At 44.3% G+C, this 19,277-nt stretch overlaps 1 protein-coding gene across 7 annotated transcripts in view; it reads left to right on the top strand.

Moving 5' to 3' along the window:
- Positions 1-19,277, top strand: part of ERI3 (ERI1 exoribonuclease family member 3) — a 126,655-nt gene that overhangs the window by 12,672 nt on the left and 94,706 nt on the right. For 5 of the 7 annotated variants that reach the window (XM_041738137.1, XM_041738136.1, XM_041738134.1 and 2 more), the window contains one exon: positions 2,376-2,653. The exons of the other annotated variants lie outside the window; for them this stretch is intronic. In XM_041738137.1, the coding sequence (XP_041594071.1) occupies positions 2,399-2,653 (255 nt within the window). In that variant the 5' untranslated portion in view covers positions 2,376-2,398. The remainder of the gene's footprint in view (positions 1-2,375; positions 2,654-19,277) is intronic. 7 annotated transcript variants of the gene reach the window in all.

Genomic DNA, 19,277 nt, shown 5'->3' with positions numbered 1-19,277 from the left:
TACTGACATGTGGAGGCCTGGTCTCCTATTGTCTATTCTCAGGACTAACCTGCAAGAGAAGCTTTTTGATGTGGGTGAAATCAGGTGAGAAGGCAAGGCCTGCAGGCAAGAAGACCAATGTGTTGTTCATGGAAGGGAAGAGGGCACATACAGTATGCTATATGGGAGGTTTAGAGCATTCTGGATATGCAGGAAATTTTGATGTTACTCTCTGAGGTTGCCTTATACATTAATTGGATATGTAGCCCCCAAGCATGGGGATCCAGGGTTGGCCAGGTGGGTATAGCCCAATAAAATAGTAGTAGCAATAATAGTAAGCTAATATTTATTGAGCCTCTATGTGCCAGACACTGCTCCTAGTGCTTTACATGTGTCCTCTCATTTCATTCTCACTTAAGGACTAAGAGCTATTACTGTTGTCATTTTACAGGTGAGAAATGGAAGAACAGAGCTTGCCCAAGGTGCCATGGCAAAAAAGTGGCTAAGCCAGGATTCAGACCTGGAAACCCTCCTTAGTTATGCTTAATTGCTGGTATTTTTTGGCAGATGGGGTCTGGTTGACTATATATACTATATACACACTCTGCATATTAAGAAACATTAGGACTCTCAAATGTCCTTATCCTGGCCTGACTTCAAGGAGTTAGAGGAGAGTTCTAAGGCCCTGAGGGACTTTGGATCCAAACTATAATCCTATAATCTGCATAATCTGAACAGACTGGTGTCTCCCACCTCAGCAAGGCTTCCAGTTCAAGGAAGGGGTGGGGGGTGGGTGATGTGAAGTTATTTTGGATCTGGTTTTCAAAGGAATGTTGGCCCCTTTGCCTTTCCAAGGATTTCCATAATGAAATCCCAGCCAGCCTTTGTCTACCCTGAGCTGAAGAGTTGGGGCTGCGTTTTTGGAGATGCTATAAAGCCATGGTGAAAAATAGCACTGTAATCTGTAGGATCCATGAGTTTATAATACTTTTCAGTCTTAGCACCTCTGAATCTCCATGGAATCTCACTACAGGGATGGGGAAATTGAGGACCTACATTAGCATGTGTCCTAGTAAATAGGCAAGTTATTGTAAGTTATTCAGTGAGTCAGGGAAGAGCCAGGAGGAAAAGTGATACTTGGCATTGTACATGTCCATTCAGGTAGTAGGGACCTCATTGCCTCTGAGGGTGCTCTGGACTTCATGGCCTGCTACCCTCTCAGCCCTACAGGAAGGAGCTAGTGCCCATTTGCAGCCTTTCAGAGGCAAGCTTTTGGTTCTATTAGAATGGGGCTTCAGAAGGCATAAATTATGGCCATTGCTGCTTTGAGCAGAGAGATTTCTTGTTTAACTTTGAGGATTAAAGTTGAGTGAATTTGAATATTGGGTGTAAGAGGGGTAAAAACAAAATTTCTGGTTTGTTCCTCTTTTTTTTTTTTTTAAGGAAAGCTTGAGTTATTTGTGAGTAAAACTTAGGCTTTGATTTTTATATTTAGTTAACCCTCTAAGGAGCAGACAATCTGCAAATTTAAAGGGAAAACTTGAAAAGTGATTTGGAATTTTTTTCTGCACATGTTCAGTCAGAAAACTTTACTAGATTTTTTTTTTTTTTTTTTAAAGCAGTGCTCCCATTACTGCCACATCTGGGTTTTCTCTTTTTCTTCCCTGTTTAAAAAAGTTCCGCAGTCATTCAGGGCCTCTAGTAGAGAGAGTCTGAAGGCAGCGAATGGGAAGGCCTGAGGCTGTTGCCAGCTGTGCTCTCCAGGCGGCAATCATTCCCCCAGGGTGCCACTTCCTGGCACATGGGCGGGGGCAGCGCCCGCACGTCAGGAGCAAGCTCCCCTGTGATTGGCTGTGTTCCATTTCACCTTGGGAGACCGGAGGGAGGGTATGTGGAGACGTGAGCTGCGCACTGGAAAGCCAAGGGGCCACTGGCTTGTAATGGAGCTGAGGAGAGCATCTTTGGCATTTTCCACTCTTTTGTCTGAGGCTCCTTAGCTCCTGAGACTGATTGTGCAGCTGGGTCACCTCATGCTACTTTGGGAACCTTAGCTTTATGTTGTTAACTGTTGCCGCCTGAGAAATGACCACAGAATTTTTCTCTCCCCTCTCTTTTGAACTTTAGAGCTCCATTTAAAGATGAAGTCCAGCGTGACAGGTTGTCCTGAGAATGATCTTGGAGACCCAGAGGTGTCATAATGCTGCAGGGACCAGTATTAGGGTCTTGAACTTCAGTAATGAATACAGTTGATTTAGAAGAGGGGTCCAGAAACACTGGGGAGTGGTTCATGTTGTGTGACTATTCCTGAAGACCAGATGGAACAGGGCCACAGTGGGAGGGGAGTAACCCAGGCTCTTCTTTTTTTTTTTTTTTTTTTTAAACTTTCCTCCCCTAAGTTTTAGATGCTTCTGGATGTTCAATGCTAGCACCTTTACAGACTGGAGCAGCTCGATTTTCTTCATATTTACTTTCAAGAGCAAGAAAAGTGCTGGGCTCCCACTTATTTTCTCCCTGTGGTGTTCCGGAGTTCTGCTCCATATCCACCAGAAAGCTGGCGGCCCACGGCTTTGGCGCATCCATGGCGGCAATGGTGCCCTTCCCTCCCCAGAGGTATCACTACTTTTTAGTGCTGGACTTTGAGGCCACGTGCGACAAGCCACAGATTCATCCTCAGGTAACTGTTGCATCATTGCTTCAGAAAGGTGGGGTGGGCAAAGAGGGAGGGAGGATAGTCTTGCTTTCTGTGTTCCAGAGGAACTTTCTCATGTCTTCCTGGCTTTCAGCTACTCATCGGAAGTTCCTGCCTAGGAAGCCGGACTTGGTTCAGGCATGCTAGGGTATGGTAGACCTGAGAAGTGTCTGGAGAGAACGGGGCATATTGTTTCTCTCTGGTCTCAGCCTTTGGGAATCAAAATATTTCCTTCTGTCCCATCCTTCCTCTCTCCTTTCCCTCCTTCCTTCTCCTGCTATTGCCACATGTTATTTTAAGGAATACTGTGGTAGTCAGCCTCTAAGATGGCACCCAATGATCCTTGCCTTCTAAGATTCATACCCTTGGTAGTTTCTCTCCCATACTGAATCAGGGATAGCCTTGTGTAACCAGGAGAATATAGAGGAAAAGACATCGTGTGACTTCTGAGGTTAAGTCATAAAAAGCACTGTGGTTGGCCTTGCTCTTTTGGATCACTTGCTCTGGAGGAAGCCAGCTGCCATGCATTGAGGACTCTCCAGTGGCCTGTAGGGAAGATGGCCTGTAGGGAAGCACGTGTGTACAGGAACTGAGATTCTTAGCTAAATACCAGTACCACTTGCTATTCATGTTTCTTGGTACTGTCTTGGAAGTGAATCTGCCAGCCCCAGTGGCCATCTGACGTCAACCTCAGGAGAGACCCTGAGCCAGGCTGGGTAGCCGAGCCACTCCTGAATTCCTGGCTGGCAGAAACTGTGAGAGATAAGAAGTGATTGTTGATGTTTTGAGTCACTTAGTTTGGGGGTGATGGTGTTTCACAGCATTAGAAACCCTGAACCAGTACAACTGTTGGTCTATTGGAAAGGAAAATTTCTTTGCTTGTTTTTTTTTTTTTTTTCCTTACTCGTCAACTGTGTTCAGAGACATTTTACCTTTTAAGGTAGTGCTACTAGGAAGTTTGGATTAACAGCAGAGAGGCACCTGTGTTTGGAGACAATGGTGTGCTTGGTATTTGTTTTGGGGGAATGATTTGGGACTGATGTAGCAGTTCAGTATACTGTGGAGGCCTTGAGTACCCCCAGCTCTAGGACTATGTAATTTTTCCTCCTGGGGCTGGGTTATTAAGGTGTAATTTGGGATGTGTAGACATGTTAGTCTGAGAGCAGCTTTCAGTGGTAGGGAGGATAGGGGAAAAGGGGATGGTAGCATCAGGCAATTGGGAGACAGGGAAGAGTGGGGTCCATTCGAAGATAAACTGGGTTCACTTCTCATGGTTGTGTTTTGTTTTGTTTTTTTTCCCCCATGAAGAGGTTCTATCTTTAGAATAGTAGATTATTTTCCATAAAGGAGATACCACCACCCTTTTACCTTCCCTCTTCTCTCTCCTCTTTCATATTCTCCCAAGTAGTGGTCTGTCTTTGGGAGCAGTGGAATTAGGCCTGTGGAGGTTTGTGATGACAGGAGCAGGATGAGGAGAATGTCCTGAGGGAAGGAACTTTGCATAAAAAGGAATGTGGCTTAAGTGCTGCCTGAACCACCCTTACTTTCTCAGCTGCCTGTTCCTGTGCATGCTGTAGAGTTGTCTTGGCCTCCCAAAACTATTGGAGATTCTGTGCTGGCTGTTCTTGGGTGGTGGGAGGGAATTTTGGTTACATGGATTCTCCTAGGTTAGAAATCAGGGATCCATATCCTAACACACCATATTATCTCCCTTACTGATGTAGATTTTGATAACTGAGTAAGCCCTAGTGGGACATGAGTCTAAAATCAACCCATCCTTATTGGATATGAGTCATCCTTCTTCAGAACTCTCATAATCACTTGACACCTCCTTTAAGGCATTTTCTACATTCTGCTTTCTGGCACATGCCTATGTATGTTTGTTTCTGAACTTTTCAGTTAGATTGTAAGCTCAGATAATTATGTAGCTCTGTTCTCTTGTCCTACAGAGGGTCTTGTCAATGTTGCTGAAGGTGAAGCCTGATTCATGTCTCAATTTGGTCTGTCAGTATCACCTTTCATTTCTCTTTCAAGGGCATTGTTCTTTTTATTTATTTATTGCAATGCTGAAGATATAATGCAATACAGATTTAAATCATTCGTATCACCAAGTTCCCACCTAGACTTAGGCACCAAGGCCTTCCTGACCTAGGCTGAGGTAAGACTTCATGCCGTTGACCAGGATCTGGGGCCTGATTAAAGATTATCTCCAGAATCAATGAACCCTGATGATGTGATTCCAAGGGCACTTAAAGAATTGGCTGCCCTGGCTCATTATTAGAAAGCATTAGCTGTTGCTTTAGAGAGGAAGCATTCACTGTCTTGCTTATCTTTAAAAGGGGAATACGAATGATCTTGGAAATTATAGACCCGTTAGTTTACTGTGATTCCAGAGAAGATACTTGACCTGATCGTCAGATAATCAATCAGCAAACAGCTAGAAGAGCATAGGGTACTGAGTAATAACTTACATGGGTTTGCGAAGAAGAGCAAATCCTGTCAGATCAATCTAACTTCTTGCTGTGACATAGTGATGGATTTGAGTGGATCTGGGGTAAGTGATAAATGTAATGCATCTCTACTTCATTAAGCCTCCACAATGCTGTGATCAACAGGTAGGAAGGTGAGTTTGTGGCCAGGCAGCTCTGTTGGACTACCCATTGGATCATTCTCAGGAAAGGAATGGGTAGCTCAGGAGTGATTTGAGACTTGTTTGTGGCAACTTAAAGCATCTCTATCTTTTAAAAAAAAACATCTTCTCTAAAGTTTGCAAATAGCAGGATCCTGGTAGGATTCAGAGGGATTTTGGAAGATGGTTTGGAGAAGCTGTCAGTTCCACATAGGATAGCATCCTTTCCTGAGGTCATCATAGGTCAGGTTGTCATTAGAGCCTCTGTGCTGTGTAGGGGGCAGTGGAGAAATTGGAAAAGCTCTGGATAAGAGGAAAAAAATCATTAGGGGTATGAAAATAGGACTTAGAAAGACAGAAGAGACATTGAATATGTTTTAGTGACATTTCTTATTCAGACTAAAAAAAATTCGTCATATGGGCGGTAGTTGTTCCAAGGAGTATACTAATAACTTGCTCCTCATTTTAATAAGGATAAAAAAAAGAAATGAATTTAAATGGAAACAGGAAAGATTGAGATTTGGGATGAGAATGAACCTTTAGAGAGATAGGAAAAGGACTAGAAAATGAGCTGCAGGTTGAATCCAGGCCTCCCTAGCGCTCTTAGAACGGCTTAATGGCTGTCCACTTGATAGAGATGCTTTCTGGGCAAAGTCTCTGTGCTTCCTGGGGATGAGCTTGGGACTGTGAGTCAGAACAATCCCAGCCCTCCTTTTCCCTGGCTTCCAGTTGCTTTCAATACTTGAAGCCTCTACACAGTCCATTTCTAATCCTTATGGGAAAGGAAATCCTTATACCATTACTCCCAGGTGTAGGAGGTGTAGGAGGCAGAAACAAGTTTGGGGCCAAGATCTCTCTGGAGGCTTGGCATGGGGTTCATTTTTCTGATGTATTTTTGGTCTTCAGAAGTCCCTGTGACAGCTTATTGGGACTGTCCTTAAGGAATGGCACCATGAGAACTAACAGGTATAAGCTTTGTTGTGTTTGGATGAGTAACAATATTGGTTATAAACATGTTGAAGCATCTAGTATTTTCCATTTGTCATCATATTTGGTGTTTATTTTTGTACTTTGTTCGGGGAGGTGAAACTGGAGTGGTCGGTTTACCAATAATAGGCTTCACTTTCTGATTTTTGCACTCCTTTTGATTTACGTTTTGATTTCGATTAACATGATAGATATTGGCAAAATATGAGACTCTACATTTGAAAACATTTTTCCACTTAAACATTAATTTAGGTGGTTTAAATTGCTTTAGAGACTCTTAAGTTTGGGGAATAGGATTTCTTTCTTGCTTTAGGAAATGTTAGGGTAGGTTGGGAGGGAGGGAGGTTTTCATCTGGTTTGGGAGAGTCCTGACTCCTTTGTCCTGGCTTGTAGGAGTTCATGTTGCTCATTTTGGTGTGGATGTGTATGGAATAATGGTGGTTGTGTCCCTGAGGCCCAGAGAACAGCCTGAAAGCTTTGGTGGGATCTTAAATTGTCCATCTTTAACCTGGGGGCAAGTTCTCTCACCACCTCCGTGTTTAGAAAGGAACAAAGCAAATGTAAGTGAGGACAATGAAGTAAGGCCATAGCACAGGAGGAGAAGGAAGTAACCTGAGCTATCTATCGGGAAGGCCAGAGAGAAGGCAGCCCTGTTTTTCCCTTCCTGGGGAACGAAGTCCTGGCTGCTGCTGCCCTCTCTCCCTGAGTTCCCTCTGGCCCTCCATCAGGTTCCTGGGTATGGTCTCTTTATCACTGCTCTGCAGCCGCCCTGTGACTGTTTTCCTTCTCATTTGTATTCAAGTGCCCATAACTTTGGAGAAAAATGACCTTTGGGGTTGAGGTTTTCTAGTGTTTGGTCTTTGTCCACAGGGGCTTTTTTTTTTCTTTTCTTTTCTTTCTTTTTCTTTTCTTTTTTTTTTTTTAAGGAAACCTTGAAGAAACTCCCATCTGCATTTTGAGTTAGAACTATGAGTAAAGGAGTTTCTCTTTTATAGAAAATTGTCCAGATGCTAGGTTATTTTGAGAGGGTAGGGTAGAGGAAGGTTAATGGTGACAGGAGCAGTAATAATATAGCAGAGAGACATTTGGAGGATTTCAGTATGACTTAGAACTGATACATCATTTTTAGTCCTTTGTGAGAGAAACATTTTGGAAAACTTTATAGGAAATTGGTTAAGATCCCTACAAATCAAACTATCGATTCCCTTTTACGTTCAGGGCTGAAAGCAGGACCCCCCCCCCCCACACACACACACACTCTCTCCCCCAGCATCCAGCCAATTTGTACACACACACATTGCTCTCATTGGGCATTTTACCTTTGCCTTTTCCCTGCTCTTGGCTCTTGCACACTCCAAGTGGATGGAAAGGCAGTTCCCAAGAGAAGAAACCACCCTTCCCGCCCCATTTGCTTGTCCTAGTCAGGGCTCCTTCAAGTAGGAGGGGTCCGCCCGGGTTTTCTATTGCCAGGGCCCAGTTGTTGGGTTGTGGTCCATCAGCCTGTGGGCCCCAGGCAGCCTGCACTTTTTTCTCTACGGACAGGCGAAGGCGCTGACGCTATTCTTCTAAACTGGGAAATGAAATGCAAAACCGACGTTAATGTAACATTATGGTTGAGATTAAATGCACCCAAATCAGGAAATTCAAAGTTATGCTTCCCACAGCAACTATAATTCAGCCTCATCTGGCGTGTGTAGTATTTTGTGTTAGTGCGGATGGTGTTATATGTTAAGACATTAAAGTTAACACCATAAGCAGAGCACAAAATGCTTGAGGGGGCTGAGTTATGACGACTGTGTGAGCTGTAAGTGTTCTTGCAAAGGCTCCCGACTCCTGGTATAATTTTCCCCTTGCCCATCAGACCAATTATTGCCTTTCTTTTTAGTTATATTTCTGCTTTAACACATCCCTTTTTCCAGGGTCACCGTAAGTGAATTCCTCTATTGGTGGCCAGTGCTGGTGGTGGGAATGGGACAGCCCATTAGGCGCTTTTGTCCTTTTTGTTGCTGCTTCCATAAGAGTGGTGCTTCCCCCTCTACCTCCAAAAGGCCCCCTCCTTCACAGATTGCTGTTTCCTGGTGGTCTGTCACAGGGATCCCCACCCCCATCCCCACCATCCCTTTACTCTGTCACTGTGGGTCTTCACAACGGCTCCCTGAATGGGAACAAGCATTTGCTGTGTCCGGGTCTTGGCCTTGTTGTAACTTCATGTGAAAGCCAAAGGACCCTTCTTTATTTGGAGCAGACATAGCAATGCAGAAGTAAAATATACATCCTGGGGAGTGGAGTACCGATGCGTGGTGGTGCTGCCTTATGTGTTTGGCATAGCAGAGGCATAGATCGAAGTGGGTTTATTTGCTCTATTCAGATTGCTTCTCTATCTTCCCCAGGGTTTATACCTCTAAGCTGCTGTGTTGTGTAGTTAGGGCTGTGGAGTTGCCTGGGGGTGGGACTAGGAACTTTCCTTGGGGAGCATTGGGTCATTGGTAACAAAATCACCACATAATTTAGTACAAATCAGGAAACCTCCCCCTAGCCTCTTATTATCCTGGTGGCCTCCCCAGGGCTGAGACAGCTGTTGGAATGCAGATTTTGTTAGACACTGGGCTAAGGTTGGTGGTGGGGAAGAGCTGTAAAGAATAGGGCCATTGATAAATGATGAATGAAATCAGGGACTGTAAACGAACAGTGACACTGAGCTGCCTTTTAAAGTTTTTGTTGGACAGGACAACACCAACCAAGTAAGCAAAGGGATAGGGAGGACCTCATTGTAACTACCTTAGAGGCAATGAAAAGGCCTCTTTCTACTCTTTAGATAGCAACTTCAAGCTCTGCGTTAGATGCTGGAGACATAGAAACAAGTAAGAAATGGTCCCTACCCTCAAGGAGCTCATAGTCGAGGAGGGTAGATCTATATGTAACCACAGTTAAGCATTTGATTTTATCATGTAGGTGAGTACTTGGTGTGGTGAGGGGTCAGGGGAGGAGAATGATCAACCCTGCTCATGGGGTGAAGGAGGGGTCGCATAGGTTTGATGTTAAGAGAAATCTAGTAGATCTAAGAGGGGCCAAATCAGCCTATCACCTCTCACAATTGTTGTAGCAGGAATGAAAGAAGGTACTCGCATAGTAAGCCAGGATGAATTAACCTAAGTCTGAAAAACTGACTTGGATTGCAGGGTGGTTTGTGGGAGTGTTGAAAAAGAGGAAAAGAGAATGAAGACTTTGTACCTGACAGATATTTTACCATTTGCTTAATTAGTAGGAGTATCCACTATTGGTTATATAGTATTTCTCACATTCAAGCTAGAAGGTTTTTTGTTTGTTTGTTTTTACATTTATTTATTTATTTATTTATTTATTTATTTAAGAGAGAACACAAGTGCACAAGAGTGGCAGGAAGAGGCAGAGGGAGAAGGAGAAGCAGACTCCCTGCTGAGCAAGGAGTCTGATGCGAGGTTCCATCCTAGGACCCCGGGACAATGACCTGAGCCAAAGGCAGATGCTTAACTGACTGAGCTGCCCAGGCACCCCGCAAGGTAGACAGTCTTAGTGGGGTCTGTGAGAGTATGAAGGCTAGAATAGATTTGAGAGAATTTTAGCCAATAAAGTGTGGACAAAAAGGTACAGGTCAACAAAAAAATATGTGAGCTGAGGCCCTGAGGTATTGTCAGGGTTGGGCTACTCGGCCTCTGGGGAGAAGGAAGGGCTGGAGAATGACACGGCACCTCCCCCAAACCCCCAGAAGTACTGGCAGTTTGGATCTGGATCTGCGAGACATCCCTGGGAAGACCTACCTTCCATAGACTGGGGAGTTTTAGACCCGTCAAACAGATAAACAGCTGGCTGACTGACATTGAGAGACACGATGGAAGGATTAGGGAAGAGGCAGGCAGGCCTGGGTAATAAGAGAAAATGTGCTAGAGCAGAGGTGACTGGAGGGCGTTGAGATGGGGGATTAGCTCTCCCTCTGAACAGCAGCAACAGGTACACAGCCATAGAAAGAAAGTGAGTAGTTTGGAATGGGGTAGTGAGGAAGTGAAATCCAAAGGAGTGTTTAGGGTAGGTCCATAGGCTTCTCTTCTCCCTGCCTCCATCCTGTCTTGTTTTTCTTCTCTCTGATATTGATTACATTTCTTACTTTGTAGATTGATCTTGGTTGTTTGACATGAGGAAACTGATATTAGGAGATGTTTTCTTCATCTCTTTGTCTTGTTGGGGAAAAGGATCCTGCATCATTTTGATTAAGATGCTTTTGGGGTGATTATTTTTTATTCTGTTATCCTGGGTGTTCACAATACTTTAAAAAAAAAAAACAAAACCCACAGCTATATATTTATGTGATGAGTTTTAAGCTCTAACTGTGAAAATTAAGTCATAGCCTAAAAGCCTGAAATAAGAGTGTTCCCAGATTGACACTAGCCCCCTAGGCTGGTAGGTCTGCAGCAGAAGGGCAAGCAGCCTGGGACAGGCAGAGAAGGGTTTGTGCACATGAAGTGCTGCCATGGACAAAGCCCTGTCGGTGCTGAGAGAGTCGGAAAGGAGGTAAGTGGACTCTGGAGGGAGAGACAAATATTAGCAAGGTACCTGACATGCAGATACCTTGGAATAGGCTGCTGTTTTGGTCCTGTCCCTGTATGTAGTGGCCAGTGGATGATCTTGGCCGGTGGGCAGGAAAACATATCTGTTGTGTAGCAGTCCACTGCTGTTCCAGTGCTGTGGTCATTGTCTAGTCCGAGGGAGGCCCTTCCAGCCAAGGGTTAGTCTGGAGGCTAACTACTGGCTGAGTTTCTTATTTGGAGGTGCTGATGTTGCTGAAAGGAAAGGAGTCCATGGTACAGAGGCTGGGAGCAAGTTTGGTGAGCCAGGAGTGTGAAGATGTTGTTGGATGGAATAGAAGAAAGAGAAAGAGATGTTGTAAGCCAAAGTTCATAGGAATGGCAAGAGAAGGTGTTCCAGAGGGTTAAAGATGGATGCGGGGAACCTGATTAGGAGGCATTTGGAAGAGTTGTTAGGTTGAACTAAAGTGGTGATGGTGGGGATGGGGAGAAGTTATGTATTGTAGCTTTTAGATATGCTGGGAAAGAAGTGAGCTTGAGAACCATGCTTTTAAGTAGCTAGTGGCTCCTTTGGATACTGGTGAGCCCCTGGGAGTCAGTGGTGCTAAGAGATTTGGCAAGGAGTAAAGGTGGAACCTATTGTTGTAAATGGGGTGTTCTGAAAATCGATATTAGTGAGAACTAATAAGGTGAGTTCCTTAGTGGTGTTGTAAGTAGGATCTTTTTGATGAACTAGCCATTGGCCTATGGGAGATGGGTAGTGATGGTTAGGTAGACAGGATGATAACTGGAAAAAAAAGCTTGGAATCTTGCCTCTCCAAAAGTGTGATAGAAACTGAGAGCCATGGCTTGTGATGTTTGAAAATGGAATTCCAGGGAGTCTGTCTGCATTGTTCATGGGGTTTTTTGTTGTTGTTGTTGTTGTTTTTTCTTTCCCCAATGCTAGCAACATTTGAATGAAACGCCAACTGAGGGACTGAAAGGGATTGGTAGTTAATTGGGAATGGAGGAGGTAGGCACTGAAGAATGGGATGTGAAACATGCCATTTTGATAAGGTCCACTTTGGCTAGAAAGATGAGTGACTAAAGAAACAAGGCTAGGGGTAGGTCTTAAAAGGAAGCTAATGGTGATGGTGTAGAATGTGGTGGCTGGTTGATGTGGGTGAAGAATCCCCAGCTTGGTGCCTCAGGATATTGCAGGAATTGCTATGATCCTGTTCCAGATCTGTGGCCACAGTTAGATCTTTCTTAAGAAGGTCTTCATTGGAAAAGTATCCAATCCTGCTTTTTGATTCATTTGGACAGAAGGAAGGTGTTTCTCTGGAGAGGATAGGGTGAGTGCTCTGTGGGTAGCTGATGCCCTGATCTTGACAGTATTCTTCAAGGGAGCACGCATTGTCATGAAAGAAGACCTCTTGCTGGCTTCCTAACAGAGAGTGCCACCTTGCAATAAAAGTCTGGGATATGACATGCCAATTTTTCTCCCCAGGATTGTGGTGGCCAGGCTAATGGAAATGTCTGATGGCAAGAGCCAGGAGTGGTTAGCAGATCTAAAGGGCTTGTCCCAGGTGCTTGAGAGTGGGCCAAGTAAGGGTTTGTTCTGAGAAAGCAACTAAAACCTGTGGCTTGGATTCTCACTTGGTCAGTGTATCTGTGAGAAAGAGGTAGTCTCATAGATGTTCCAGACTACACCTCTGTTATTTGAAGTGTGGTCTAAGAACCAGCAGCATTCTCATCCTCTAGGAGCCTATTAGAAGTGCAGAGTATCAGGCCCTGCTCCAGCACTAAATAGAATCTGTAATTTGATAAGATCAAATTTGAAGTAATTTGAAGTCTGAGAGACACTGCTCTAGTCTACACCAATAGTTCTTAAACTTTAGTAATCAGAATTGTGATCAGAATCACCTGGACAGCTGGTTAAAACACAGCTTACTGGCCCCAGCCTCAGGGTGTCTGATCCAGAGTCTGGAGTGGAGGCCACGAATTTGCATTTCTAATAAATTCCCAAGTGATGGGATGCTCCCTGTGAGGGAGCATGCTTTGAGAACCACTGACCTCCCTAGCTTTTTCATCTGTAAAATAGGGCAGTGATCCTGCCTGCCTCACAGAGATGTAAGATCAGATGAGCCAGTGTGTGAGAAAAGAGTTCAGTGCATTGTAGGTGGGATGTCAGTTTGTGTATTGGTTGCTCCATGGTCAGTGATTTTAAAAATCTACCGTCCTACCAGCACAACTGTTTTCCTATCCTGGCTTCTGGCCAGTTGCTTCGTACAAAGAACAGGGAATCTATGAGGCACCCCATGGAAATAAGTCTTCTGTGAAGAGACCAGCAGCCTCTTCAGGAGCAGGTGCTCCCAAAGCCCAGATAGTTTCTCTGGTCTACTTCCCAGAACCTCTGTCTACCTGAGTGGGCCTGGGCCTTTTTTGATCACCTGTTACCCCAAGGTAGCAGATCTTTAGTACAGTATTTGCACTGATTGGGAAAATGGTCTTTGACTAACCAAACCCCTGATTCATCTTGTGATCCTGAGCATGTTACATGACTTTTCCTCACCTTATTGGTTGATTAAATAAATAGTCATTGACTGCATGTGCCCAAGTCCCAGGATATGAACTCTGGACCTGCAGAATGAGGGAAACTGAGGTGGAGGCTGTCCTGATGAGAAGCAATATAGCATAATAATTTATAGAGCATAGATTGCAGAACTGGAATCTGGATTTGAACCCAGTCTCCATCACCTACGAACAGTATGACTTGCCCTTAGGCAAATTACTAGTACTCTTTATGCTTCAGTTGCCCTATTGGCAAAAAAGGGGATTAATCATAGCACCAGTCTTAACAGGACTGTTGGGAGGATAAAATATAAGTGCTTAGAACAGTGCCTGACATGTAATAGCTATAGGAGTTAGCTCTTATTAGTAGAATTAGTACTAGTAGTGTTCTTACTCATGGCCTCATTGCAGGGTATTGGGATATAGCAGGTGGCTGGGAAGCACGCCCTGCTTCAGGAAACATAGAGAAAGCCTTTAGGTCCTCTATCAACATAGTGGGGAGAGCTGAGGCACCACCCAGAGAGATTTTTTTCTCTCCACTGGAATGGTAAGTTGGACTTGGCACCCTTCCACTTCCACACCCTCCCTTGGTCCTGCCTCTGGGGGGGCTTCTCCTACACACAACCCCAAGATTTACTTAAATTAATTTTATGACCAATATATATACAGGTAGCTACAAAGAAATCATTCGGTTGCTTGCTGCCCTGAAGGGTCAGCTTCACAGAGTCCACTAATACCTGCAGTTATTTACAATTGAGTACATAAGAATGCTTGAACTGAGGTGGATCCAGAGTCATGTGAAGGTAGACACATGTGTGCACGCTCCTGGGTGAGGATGCAGTTTTGGAAACTTTTGGTCTCCTTCATTTATTGGTATTATCGTTTTGTTTTTTAAATTCAGATTTCAGTAAAAGTAAATTATAAATCATCCTGCACACCGCTCCCTGCCCCCCAATAAAGAATAGCAGTGTCTATTTTCAGCTTCTTTTCTACATTTTAATTGCTTTGGGGTCTATAGGGATAGTGAAAAGGGACATGTAGGTGAAAAATCAGCCTTTTAAAGCTCCGATTTTTTACCCTTCCTTGTCCTGAAACTTCGAGCATCAGCTCTCATCTGTCAAAGTGTAAATCAGCAATTAAAACCCAAACAGCCAAATGCCAAAGATGACCCGAAGCACAAAGCAACTGACAAACAAGTCCGGACAAATCGACGGGTAATTTATAAGCTTTGCCCTAAAATCTAATTATTTGGCAATTCGAATTTGCAGCCAGCCAGGGCTCGGCAATAAATTTAACCCGCCATAAATTATTTAGGAGCAGGCTGTGGTGTAAATCAAAACCACGAGTGTTTGTTTAAGAAATAAGCTCCTTGTGCATAAAATGTCTTTTTTTTTTTTTCCTCAAGGGAGAAACTGTTAAGCAAACTGTGCCTTATTCGTTGCCCAGTGCAGCCTTCACTTTCCCCTCTCAACTTCCCCTCTTCCCTGTGGCCAGGAGGCTCCTTGATCCCTTGAGGAAGGGCCGTCCTTTGCATGGGATTGGTAGCCAAAAACCAAGTATTTGCATAAAACTCATGTTTTTGCCATGTACTGCCTTTTCTACCTTGTGTGATGTCACTTTTGGATCTATCAAGTCTGTGTAGGGGTGTACACGTCTTGGAATTTTTTTCAGAGGGATGGAGGGAAGGGATAGATTAGTTGTTACCATCTCTAAATTGTAGGAATGCCAGTTCCTAGCTTGAGAGGAGAAAGCTGTGAAAAATGATTTGCTGATTCCTTATTTCAGACAGGACCATAGAACCATCAGCTCAGGCAAAGGAGAATCTGTTCTTTGGAGAAAAGGTCTATAAGAACATGACACTATTAAGCCTTCTGTCCCATTGTCAAGAAATTCCAGCAGTCTAACCTAAGTCCCTTCTGCTTAAAATCCTTTTGTTGTTGTTCTATCTTCAAATATAATCTTATCACTGAAGACACTTTAGTTGAAGGGAGTTTGAATACCCTGAAAGCAACCTACACGTTTATTTCTTGTAATCTACTGATTGTAGGTGTGAAATTGTGAAATTTCACTTGCGATGCTATTACACTTTTGTCCTCAGTTAATCAAGACAATCTCTAGTATTCCTTATTGAGCAACCAGAAAGCAACTGTGTCTAAAACCTTTGCTCCAACTTTTACCTCTGCTCTCTTAAAAACGTAAAAGAATATTTATGTGGTGCGTCCTTTTTATCTGCTACCTTCACCTTAAAAAACAAATTAAGGCTTGCTGCTGGCACTTTATTGAGGGAGACAACAGACGCAGTTGGTTTGGAACCCTGGATACTTTGAGAGATCCAAGTTCTGAGGCTTTTGTCTTCAGTTGTCAAGTTGTGGCTAGTTCCCATCCACCACCAGTAGACCAGCTTTTTCTGACTGTGCTCTGTCCTTGAACAACCTACTAGTATAGGTAGCTTGTGGACAGTGTAGGGTGACCAGCTGTCCCAGTTTTACCTCTGAAATTTCTGTGTTCCAGAAAACCTTGGTCTGTACAGACAGAAAACTGGGATGTTTGTGGTTTGTAGCAGTTGTGGAGGGAGGATGAGAAGCCACTTAAAGATGAGAGACAAACGTGCTTTAGGGTGTTCTGTGTCTGGGTTTGAATCCTGGCTCCACCACCATCTATATACCCTGTTTTTCACCTTCAGTAGATCACTTTGCCTCCCTGGTCTTGTGGATAGCTCTGCAAAAGCAGAGATGTTTCTGTTAGAGGCATGTACTTGGCTTCCATCTTTCCATTTATTGGCCCCTTCAGATGTTACTCACTAGACATGGAGAGAACAAGGACAGCTGGGTGCTGAAGATGCAAACCGAAGGCTCCTGGTTCTCACTCTCCCTGAGCTCAGAGCATAGCGCCATCTGTGTCACCACAGTTGCAGTGGAGCCTCTGCAGCAGTGGGCTTCCAAGACTTTCTGCTTGGGTAGGCCACATTCAGGGCTCCTTAACTGAGAGCAGCCTCTCTTGCTAGGAGACAGCAGACCGAGCTTCCTAAGGACACCCTTTCAGGCTGGAAGAATCAGCTCTTGACCCGTCAGATTTTGAAAACTGCGAATTTTGTTCTCTTTAAATCTCATTTCTACATTTGGAGTCCCAGCTCTGCCCCTCAAGCAAGTTACCACTTCTTCTTGGGCCTTAGTTTATCTGTAAAATAAGGATCCTAGTGATTCCCACCTCCTGAGTTGTTAGGAAGCTTCAATGAGTTGTTAGGAAGCTTCAATGAGGTCGTTCCTGTTAAGCATTTAGCAGTCTGCCAGCCATGTGGTAAAGAACAAATGGAAGGAATGAAATGATTCCATTTTCCATGTGTCCCTGAGGGTGTCAGGCCAGCTCTTCTTTACCTTTTGCCCAGACTCCAAGCACCTTAGAGGAGCCATATCTCATTGTATTTGTCTATGTGTCTATACCCAGCCCCTGCCTAGATATTAGGCACTTACTAGTATTGGTTTATGAGCTGCTGCTGCTGCTGCTGCTATGACCTATCTTCCACGATTAATAAGGGTAAGATAAGAAAATGTATTTGCAAGCACACTGTAAGTTGAAAGTCCTAACACTCAGTATGTCCCCCCACTAAGATATTTATCATAGTGCATCATTATTTGTTCAGTATCTTCTCTGCTCACTAGTCTGTGCACTTCTCCAAAGCAGAGGCTACATCTTCTCTAAATCCCACTCCAACGCTGGTACAGTGCCCTGCACCCAGTAGATGCTACTCAGGCAGTTTAATTGAATGCAAATGACGTACGGATATAAGGAATTGTGAAACTGCTCTTAGGGGAGCAAGAGAGAGCTGGTGAACATACAGTGGTTCTTCTTTCCTTCCTGGTGCTACCTCTGCAGAGGTAGACACTCAACTACTAAAAACTTCTTCCCAGGGGAATTAGGAGATAGGGAAAAAGAGGAGGGGCAGGAATAACAGTTTCATTATCGGAGTAATCCTCTAGAAGATAGCAGGGAGGCACAGCTTCCCAAGCTCCTGGTTGGAATTAATGTGATCGCCCTGTAACTTTGTTGTTACCATTCTGATCCTCATGAACTGAAAACTGCTGAAGTGTTTGGCCTCCTGCAGGTGCACTGGCTGCAGAGTCCTGCCAACTTGGTAGATATTAGGGTTCCTCTTCCATGAATGGGCTGTTGAGGCCAGTATTTTGAGGTTCTGGGCTTGGTTGGGTAATATGGGAAGATAAGAAGTACCTAAGTGAGATCCTTTCTGCTCTGACTCCCCAGGGGGGTCTTCTGTCAGAAGCTCCTCTTTGGCACCTCATTGGCTTAAATGAATCTGCCAGTGTGCAGGGCCGTTGTTACAACAGCTGCTGATGGTGCTGAGAAAGGGCCCATGCAGAGTCATGTTCTAAGATTGGCTCTTGAAAGTCCCTCTTCTTGGTCTTGAGGAGGTGTGGCCGATGGACTAGTGACTCTGGAGAGGTATGTTTATCATAGGTCCAGTCCGTTGTGTCCTTGATGCCCATGCCTTTCAGGGATCTCCCCTTTGTGCTTAGAGCTGAGACTGCCTTATTCTTCCTCTCTGGGAGGGTACAACTGAGGGTGAGCACAGATTAGCTCCATTTCACTAGGGGTGAGGAAGCCAGCAGCAAGAGAGCTTGAAGAGCAAGCTGCAGTGGGGAAACCCAAAGGCCAGGTTTTCAGAGAATCTACTGGGGATGCCAACTTGGTGCTGGTCAGAGCAGGAGCTGAAGTGCTTACTATTTTATAATAAATACTAATGAAATTCTAGATCTATAATAACACTTAGATATCTAAAACAAACCATGTGCTTGTAAAAAAGTGGAAAGAGATCAACTTTAAGCCATAAATTCTTGGTAATAGAGGGGTTTTTTTCTATTTATGTTTGATAGATATTTTTGTTTCCAGAGGAATGTCAACTCCTAATTTCATAATGTATCATGGGCTTAAGAAAATTGAATTTAATAAAAGCCAGAGATGAATGGCATCCTTAAAGGTCCCAACACTTGTCTTTATTAGCAGGACAAACTGCAGGTCTCCAAACACTGCTTCTCTCCAAATGAAAGTTTAAATGAAAAGTACAGTTGTGTCACAGGTTAAATTTCATTGCGGGCCCAGCTAACATTGTTAGTGAGGAACTGGCTGTATTTGTTCTTTAGACACCAGGGCAGCCAAACTCACCAGGCAGTGGAGCTCCTATTGGGGAAGTGCTGCTTTTACATAGTGGGAGAAGCAGGATATATCAGAAATTCAGGTGTCAGATGATTCCCACTTCAGTTAGTGCTTGGAAATCTTGGATATCTGGTTTTTCAGGGGGCCCGATATCTATCTATCTATCTATCTATCTATCTATCTATCTATCTATCTATCTATCTATCGTGTGTGTGCGCGTGTGCATGCGTGCATATGTGCCTCCATTTTATTTTTCAGCACAAAATTGTCCATCAGGTCTGCTAAGGAGTGCTTTGTGAGGAGTGAGAGGGGCCCAGGGAATTGGGGGATAAGCCCCTCCTTCAAGTTGCAAGGAAAGGTATCACCTACTCTAATCAAAGCTGGGGCCTCCTTGCCATGCCCCCTCTGGCTCAGCCTTGTTACCCTTCCTATCTCTGGGGGCTCCTGTCAGCTTCCCCATTTTGGGGGATCAGCTGGGGAGACCATGCAACCAGAACCTTTGGATTTTTCTGCCTTGATTTGGTCTTCCATCCTGCTTTAATGTGTTGGATAAAAACAGATGCTTTAAAAACAAGCCCAATAGTCATTCATAGGTGTGTTTGAGGGAGGGGCTACCTGGCTGCCCTGGGATGTCAAGGACATTGGCTGTTTCTCCTGTCTTCCCACTCGTCCACATCCTGCACGTGGTCAGGTGTCAACAGCTTCTGTGCTG

Source organism: Vulpes lagopus, chromosome 23 (genome assembly GCF_018345385.1).
Source record: "Vulpes lagopus strain Blue_001 chromosome 23, ASM1834538v1, whole genome shotgun sequence".
NCBI lineage: Eukaryota > Metazoa > Chordata > Mammalia > Carnivora > Canidae > Vulpes > Vulpes lagopus.
Note: the sequence above shows the minus strand (reverse complement) of the source record. Positions and strands in the feature narration are given on the sequence as shown.